The sequence below is a fragment of the Tachysurus vachellii genome, chromosome 15 (genome assembly GCF_030014155.1).
Source record: "Tachysurus vachellii isolate PV-2020 chromosome 15, HZAU_Pvac_v1, whole genome shotgun sequence".
Classification (NCBI taxonomy): Eukaryota; Metazoa; Chordata; class Actinopteri; order Siluriformes; family Bagridae; genus Tachysurus; species Tachysurus vachellii.
Genome location: NC_083474.1, coordinates 23755790 through 23764359, shown reverse-complemented (window position 1 = coordinate 23764359; position 8570 = coordinate 23755790). Strand labels below are relative to the sequence as shown.

Here is an 8570-nt window from a genome sequence, read left to right as displayed (position 1 = left end):
CAAACTCTGAGTTCACAAAAGACCCAACACTAATTCCTTCCTGTCAAAGTCTTCAAAAGATCTCTGATAAAATTGTTAGGTATGATTGTAATCAGTAATCTCTCAGGTTCTGTGGTGTGAGACCATTAAGTGCTTTATACTGTAGGTTATTAATAGTGTTTTATAATCAATGTGAAACTTGACTGGAAGCCAATACAAGGAGGATAAGATAGAGGTGATATGTTCATATCCTCTGGTTCTAGTTAGGACTCTAGCTGCTGTTTTCTGGACTAACTGGAGCTTGTTTATGCTCCTACTGGAACATCTAGACAGTAAAGCATTACAATAATCCAACCTAGAGGTAACAAATGCATGAACTAGTGTTTCTGCATCATGTGATGACATCATATTTCTTATCTTAGCAATATTTCTGAGATGAAAGAAGGCTAACATTGTGGTATTATTTATGTGAGCTTCAAATGAGAGACCGGTTGTGATGTAATAGAAGGACCATCCAGAGTTACTCTGTAATCAGAAAGCTTACTTCTGCCTGTCTGTGGTCCTGGTACAAGAACTTCTGTCTGTCAGAGTTAAGCAGGAGGAAGTTAGTAAGCGTCCACTGTCTGATGTCCTTCACACCATCTTCAGTCTTATTAAACTGGTGACTCACATCTGACTGAGCTGAAACATATAGCTGTGTGTCATCAGTGTAACAGTGGAAGCCAATACCATGTTTACGAATAATTGCACAAAGGGGCAGCAAATATAGGGAGAAAAGCAATGGGCCTAAAACTGAACCTTGCGCAACACCGAACATTACTTTAGTTTGTTTTTAGAGTGTTCACCATTTAGTTCTATGAGCTGATATCCATCTGTCAGATAAGACCTGAACCAGAAGAGAGCTGTCGCTTTAACACCAACAACATGTTCTAGTCTATCAAGTAGTATAGAATGGTCAATTGTGTCAAAAGCTGCACTAAGATCAAGCAACACCAGCAAAAAGACACAACCCTGATCAGAGGCCAGATTCTGTGCTATGATAAGGCTTAAATCCTGACTGGTACAATCTAACACGGCGCTTCGTTTGTGCAACCTGGAGCTTTGCTAAGCATGAGACTTCTTCTGGCCAGCTTTGTTTTTTGTGTGTAACCTGAGACCAACAGGGGGCTCGTGTCTGAATCAGGCTCTGGTGAAATCTGGTGTTTCTCCATTCAATGTCAGACTTCCACTGTCTAATCTGATGAGGTTCAGATTCAGTTTTTCAGTCTCTGGTCTCTTTCTTCCAGTATGACGGTCCTCCAGTTTGGCTTTTACTAAACCATAGATTTTTCTGCCCAACAGGAAGCAGAAGGCAGGATTATCTTCATCTCTCTTACTGTGAGTGTCTCGCCCCTCAGACTTTGTTCTGTCCCTCAGCAGTCACTGATTAACTCTGTTATTTTAACTCTGATAGGAACACGCTGACTCATCTTTAGCACTTAATTCATTTATTTCCCTGTTTATTTCATTCATTTCAGCTAAACCTGTAAAATGTGTCTGAAGTAAACAAATAAGAGCCGAAACACGATGTTCTCACACACTCACACACACACGCACCCACTAATAACTAATAATACAGAGGATTTCTTTGTGTGTGTGTGTGTGTGTGTGTGTGTGCAAGTGTGTGTGCGTGGGTGTGTGTGTGTGTGTGTGTGTGCGTGTGTGTGTGTGTGTGTGTGTGTGCGTGCATGTGTGTGCGTGTGTGTGTGTGTGTTTGATCATTTACTGTACCTGTGAAAACATTGCAGGACCTTGGAGCTGTGTGTTTATAAGTGAGAGCAGAGAGAGAGCACTGACATGGAGAAGGTACAGTGTTTTATTCATTTATTTAATAAAAACAATTGAATACAATTGAAACAAATTTTTAACATATAAACAAATAATGAAAAAAAGCTTTCTTGATTTTGAATTTATTAAACATTTGAGTAAATTGTGTGATTGTCCTTTTTTTTTTATTACTGTGCGGTTCTAAATTGTGTTAAAAATCTAGTTTTGTTTAGTTTTAGTTAAAAATCTAAAATTGAATTCTAAAATAAAATCAAATGTATTTTATATAATATATAAATAAAAAAAATGTATAAACAAACTTTTTGTCTTTAATCTAACAGAGATGATATTGTTTTATTCTTTATAACTCATATACAGTTATACAGTAGATTATATACTGTGAACAGAACACTCAGTAAATTGTAAATTGTTTTGTATGATAATAAAAAGCACATTTTGTCTCTAATAGCGATGATGTAATGATGGTTTATGTCTCGATTTCTTCACAAAAACACACAAAATAGTGATAGCATGAAAATCGGACCTGAAAACTCAAAATCTGAAGTTGAAGAACAGTGTGAAGGAGAAAAGACGAAACTTCATCTCACTCACTCTGTATATGGAACAGAATTAACACTGTCTCTGTGTCTGTCTGTCTGTCTCTGTGTCTGTCTGTCTGTCTGTCTCTGTGTCTGTCTGTCTGTCTGTCTCTGTGTCTGTCTGTCTGTCTGTCTCTGTGTCTGTCTGTCTGTCTGTCTCTGTGTCTGTCTGTCTGTCTCTGTGTCTGTCTGTCTGTCTGTCTGTCTCTGTGTCTGTCTGTCTGTCTCTCTGTGTCTGTCTGTCTGTCTCTGTGTCTGACTGTCTGTCTGTCTGTCTCTGTGTCTGTCTGTCTGTCTGTCTCTGTGTCTGTCTGTCTGTCTGTCTGTCTGTCTCTGTGTCTGTCTGTCTGTCTGTCTGTCTCTGTGTCTGTCTGTCTGTCTCTGTGTCTGTCTGTCTGTCTCTGTGTTTGTCTGTCTGTCTGTCTCTTTGTCTGTCTGTCTGTTTCTGTGTCTGTCTGTCTGATTCTCTTTGTCTGTTTGTCTCTCTCTCTCTCTCTCTCTCTCTCTCTCTCTCTCTCTCTCTCTCTCTCTCTCTGTCTGTCTGTCTGTCTCTCTCTCTCTGTCAATCTCTGTGCCTGTCTGTCTGTCTTTCTTTGTCTGTCTGTTTCTCTCTCTCTCTCTCTCTCTCTCTCTCTCTCTCTCTCTCTCTCTCTCTCTCTCTCTCTCTCTCTCTCTCTCTCTCTCTCTCTCTCTCTCTCTCTCTCTCTCTCTCTCTCTCTCTCTCTCGATATTGTATGTTTAACTGTTTTATTCAGAGTTTTCATGGTAATTGCTGTTCATGTCAGAGTTCATAAAAGTAGTGTGTGAGTTGTGTGTGTAAATGGAGCAGGATGTGTTGTGTTGCGTGCAGTTTTGTGTGGTGTATTGTGTGATGTGTGTTTTTTGCAGTGTTGTGTGTTCTATTGTGTGTTGCTAGCAGTGTTGTGTTTTGTATTGTGTGTTGTCTTGTGTGTTGTATTTTGTGCTGTGTGTTGTGTTGTGTGTTGTATTGTATGCAGTGTTGTGTGCAGTGTTGCTACAGATCAGGTAACTCACTGACTTCACTAGTTTACTGCATGTTTCTTCCCTTTATTTAAAAACAGAGCCTGATGAAAAAAGAGCTCACATCACTACTGCTGAGAGAACAGCTTTACTCCACACTCACCAAACAACCAATCACTGATCTTCACTGAGCTCATGAACCAATCACGGCTGTGCTCCACCTTTGCATGTCTTCATGCTATGTTCAGTTCACTAAACTCTTCCATCTCAGAACCTTCTGCTTGCTCCACTGTAGATCCCAGCTGATTCACCCCAGGTCAGGCTCTTGTGATCTCCCTACACAAAGATCTGATCTCCCCTTCAGTCTCGGCTCGCTGTCCTTTTCCTCACATGTTGTTAATGTGACACACTCATGTCGGTTCCTTCTCTACAACATCAGAAGGATTCAGTCATTTTTCCCCACACAGGCTGCTCAGGTACTTGTTCAGTCTCTTGTCATGTCAACACTGGACTACTGCAGCTCACTCTATCAGGTCTACATATCAACACAACTCATCTTCTGTAAATGATCCATAATGCAGCTGTGTGACTTGTCTTCAACCTGCCTAAGTTCTCACACCACCACACTGCTGTGTTCCTCCACTGGCTCCTGTAGCTGAACACATCAGATTTAAACACTGACGCTTTGTCTACAAAACCAGACCATCTCCCTCTTACCTCAAAGCCCTCATCACTCCTCACACTGCACCTCACACCCTCAGATCTACAGCACTGCTCCACTGGTCCCACCATCTCTCAGGGTAAGAGGGAAGTTTACTACAAGACTCTTTTCTGTTCTGCACCAAGGTGGTGGGATGAACTTCACCTAGAGGTCTGAACAGCTGAGTCACTGACTGTCTTTAAATGATGTGTGAAGACCTTCATCTTCCTCAAACACATTAACTAGCACTTTTCTCCCATGTTTGTTTTATGTATATAAAAAACCCGAACAGTTTTATGTTGATGGTATGTTAAGTCTAATATACTGTATACATGTAATTAATTTATTCTTATGTGTTCATTAGTGTGTGTGTGTGTGTGTGTGTGTGTGTGTGTGTGCATGTGTGTGTAGCAGTTAACAGGTACTCTATTTCTGGCTGTGTGTGCTGCTGCTCTCGGTTCTCTGCAGTACGGATACGGGATTGGAGTAATAAATGCACCCCAGAAGGTCTGTCTCTCTCTGTGTCTGTCTCTCTCTGTCTCTCTCTGTCTCTGTCTGTGTCTGTCTCTCTCTGTGTCTGTCTCTCTGTGTCTGTCTCTCTCTGTGTCTGTCTCTGTCTGTCTCTCTCTGTCTCTCTCTCTCTCTGTGTCTGTCTCTCTCTGTGTCTGTGTCTGTCTCTCTCTGTGTCTGTCTCTGTCTGTCTCTGTCTGTCTCTCTCTGTGTCTGTCTCTCTCTGTCTCTCTCTGTCTCTCTCTCTCTGTGTCTGTCTCTCTCTGTGTCTGTCTCTGTCTGTGTCTGTCTCTCTCTGTGTCTGTCTCTCTCTGTGTCTGTCTCTGTCTGTGTCTGTCTCTCTCTGTGTCTGTCTCTGTCTGTCTCTCTCTGTCTCTCTCTCTCTGTGTCTGTTTCTGTCTGTGTCTGTCTCTCTCTGTGTCTGTCTCTGTCTGTGTCTGTCTCTCTCTCTCTCTGTCTGTCTCTCTCTCTGTGTCTGTCTCTCTCTGTCTCTCTCTCTCTGTGTCTGTCTCTCTCTGTGTCTGTCTCTGTCTGTCTATCTCTGTGTCTGTCTCTGTCTGTGTCTGTCTCTCTCTGTCTCTCTCTCTGTGTCTGTCTCTCTCTGTGTCTGTCTCTCTCTGTGTCTGTCTCTCTCTCTCTCTCTCTCTCTCTGTGTCTGTCTCTGTCTGTGTCTGTCTCTGTCTCTCTCTGTCTCTCTCTCTGTCTCTCTCTCTGTGTCTGTCTCTGTCTGTGTCTGTCTCTCTCTGTCTCTCTCTCTCTCTCTCTCTCTCTCTCTCTCTCTCTCTCTCTCTCTCGCTCTCTCTCTCACACACACACACACACACACACCCCATTATTATTAGTAATATAAATTAAATGTATGAACTGACAGGTTGACTGGTGTGTCTCAGGTCATTGTACAGCACTATTCTCGCTCTCTGGGATTTCCTGTGGCTGATGAACACACTAATGCTACACTACCTAATGAGGATGATGAAGAGGTGCAGACACGGACGTCCGCCCTGACCATGTACTGGTCCTTATCTGTGGCCATGTTTCCTGTTGGAGGAATTGTCTCATCCTTCTTGGTGGGATTTGTCGCTGATTTCCGAGGAAGGTAAAGGAGATAAAACGTGTCATTTAATTTGAATTATTAATCAGATATATTGGATTTTTTTATTTTAAAATATTAATTTAAACAAGAATAAATAATTTCCATCAAAAAACACATTCTGATAATAAAATGTAATTATTATAACTTACATAGTACATATTTACATTTTCAAATAGAATTATCTAAGGTATAGAATTAAATTTGTAAATGAACTGTAATAAACTGTGTTTAGGTGATTTTTAATTTGAAAAAAAAAAAACTAGTATTACTTAAACTTAAAAAAATAATATCAATGGAATAACATTATTTGGTATATTAATTGTATAAATATTACAAAAAGTCTGATAGATATTTTAAAATGTAAATCTTTCATTTTAAAAGCAAATCTGAAAAATAACAAATATACTTATATAACATTTTTATCTTAATATATCTTAATCTGATATCGTGACAAAAATGAATCATATTTGTAAAATAAAAAACATTTTAAAATAAATATATAACAATCTAAGTAGCGATGTTTTTAATGATGATGATGATGATGATGATGAAGATGATAAAGATCCCTGTCTCTCAGGATTAAAGGCATGCTGGTGATGAATCTTCTCTCCCTGGCTGCGAGTCTCCTCATGGGTTTGGCTAAAATGGGAAGTCCTCACGTCATGGTGATTACAGGACGAACCCTCATGGGTTTCTACTGCGGTAAACACTGTGGCTGTGTTGCACTGTGCTGATTAACACGACTTTATCCACTTCCTAATGACTCCCGGTCCTGTTACTGAGGGACAGTGAGAGTCGTTTAGCAAATTTACTAATAGATTTTTGAGGGCGTGGCTAAATGTAAATCAGGTATTCTGTGAATAAACATCATTATTTACATAATTGAGTAAAATGATAACTGAGTCAGCGAGTCAACGATGCTGTAGAGGCAGTGAGGCAGATTTTATTTTAAAATGAAGCGTTAATATAAAGGGGTTTATGAGTTTAACCCTTTGAGCCCCAGACTGCATGCACTGAATGCCCTGACCCCCTAAACAGGAAGTGAGATTTTAAACAGGAAGTGGGTTATGGTTCTGTCTCTGTCTGTTACAGGTCTCTCCTCTGGACTTGTTCCCATGTATATCGGTGAAATTGCCCCGGTGCAGTACCGAGGTGCATTAGGAACACTGCACCAGCTCGGTGTCGTCACCGGCATCCTTATCAGCCAGGTACACACACCACTGTTAGGGTCAAAGGTCAACGCTGTTGTGTAACAAAAGGTTTAAAGGTTGTTTCATTTACAATCATTATGATGCAACTTATATTTCATCACCTGAATATCTCCTTATATGAAAGTCTCACTGGAGGAGGCGTGGCATCTCTGTGATCTGTCAGTCTCAGTGGAGGAGGCGTGGCCTCTCTGTGATCTGTCAGTCTCAGCAGAGGAGGCGTGGCCTCTGTGTGATCTGTCAGTCTCAGTGGAGGAGGCGTGGCATCTCTGTGATCTGTCAGTCTCAGTGGAGGAGGCGTGGCATCTCTGTGATCTGTCAGTCTCAGTGGAGGAGGCGTGGCATCTCTGTGATCTGTCAGTCTCAGTGGAGGAGGCGTGGCATCTCTGTGATCTGTCAGTCTCAGTGGAGGAGGCGTGGCCTCTGTGTGATCTGTCAGTCTCAGTGGAGGAGGCGTGGCCTATCTGTGATCTGTCAGTCTTAGTGGAGGAGGCGTGGCCTCTCTGTGATCTGTCAGTCTCACTGGAGGAGGCGTCGCCTCTGTGTGATCTGTCAGTCTCAGTGGAGGAGGTGTGGCCTCTCTGTGATCTGGCAGTCTCAGCAGAGGAGGCGTCGCCTCTGTGTGATCTGTCAGTCCTAGCGGAGGAGGAGTGGCCTCTCTGTGATCTGTCAGTCTCAGTGGAGGAGGCGTGGCCTCTCTGTGATCTGTCAGTCTCAGTGGAGGAGGCGTGGCCTCTCTGTGATCTGTCAGTCTCAGTGGAGGAGGCATGGCCTCTCTGTGATCTGTCAGTCTCAGCGGAGGAGGCGTCGCCTCTCTGTGATCTGTCAGTCTCACTGGAGGAGGCGTGGCCTCTCTGTGATCTGGCAGTCTCAGCGGAGGAGGCGTCGCCTCTGTGTGATCTGTCAGTCCTAGTGGAGGAGGCGTGGCCTCTGTGTGATCTGTCAGTCTTAGTGGAGGAGGCGTGGCCTCTGTGTGATCTGTCAGTCTTAGTGGAGGAGGCGTGGCTTCTGTGTGATATGTCTGTCTCAGTGGAGGAGGCGTGGCCTCTGTGTGATCTGTCTGTCTCAGTGGAGGAGGCGTGGCCTCTGTGTGATCTGTCAGTCTCAGTGGAGGAGGTGTGGCCTCTGTATGATCTGTCAGTCTCAGTAGAGGAGGCGTGGCCTCTGTGTGATCTGTCAGCCTCATTGGTGGAGGCATGGCCTCTGTCTGATCTGTCAGACTCAGTAGAGGAGGCGTGGCCTCTGTGTGATCTGTCAGTCTCAGTGGTGGAGGCATGGCCTCTGTCAGATCTGTCAGTCTTAGTGGAGGAGGCGTGGCCTCTGTCTGATCTGTCAGTCTCAGTAGAGGAGGCGTTGCCTCTGTGTGATCTGTCAGTCCTAGTGGAGGAGGCGTGGCCTCTGTGTGATCTGTCAGTCTTAGTGGAGGAGGCATGGCTTCTGTGTGATCTGTCAGTCTCAGTGGAGGAGGCGTGGCCTCTGTCTGATCTGTCAGTCTCAGTAGAGGAGGCGTGGCCTCTGTGTGATCTGTCAGTCTCAGTGGTGGAGGCGTGGCCTCTCTGTGATCTGTCAGTCTCAGTGGTGGAGGCGTGGCCTCTCTGTGATCTGGCAGTCTCAGCGGAGGAGGCGTGGCCTCTGTGTGATCTGTCAGTCTCACTGGAGGAGGCATGGCCTCTGTGTGATCTGTCAGTCTTAGT

At 43.6% G+C, this 8570-nt stretch overlaps 1 protein-coding gene across 2 annotated transcripts in view; it reads left to right on the top strand.

The window, feature by feature from the left end:
- Nucleotides 1–1692: 1692 nt before the first annotated feature.
- Nucleotides 1693–8570, top strand: part of slc2a2 (solute carrier family 2 member 2) — an 11618-nt gene continuing 4740 nt past the window's right edge. The window contains exons 1-5 of one of the 2 annotated variants that reach the window (XM_060887867.1): nucleotides 1693–1824; nucleotides 4477–4572; nucleotides 5466–5671; nucleotides 6246–6370; nucleotides 6761–6876. In XM_060887867.1, coding sequence (XP_060743850.1) covers nucleotides 1816–1824; nucleotides 4477–4572; nucleotides 5466–5671; nucleotides 6246–6370; nucleotides 6761–6876 — 552 coding nt within the window. In that variant the 5' untranslated portion in view covers nucleotides 1693–1815. The remainder of the gene's footprint in view (nucleotides 1825–4476; nucleotides 4573–5465; nucleotides 5672–6245; nucleotides 6371–6760; nucleotides 6877–8570) is intronic. The other variant, XM_060887869.1, reaches the window with a different exon arrangement.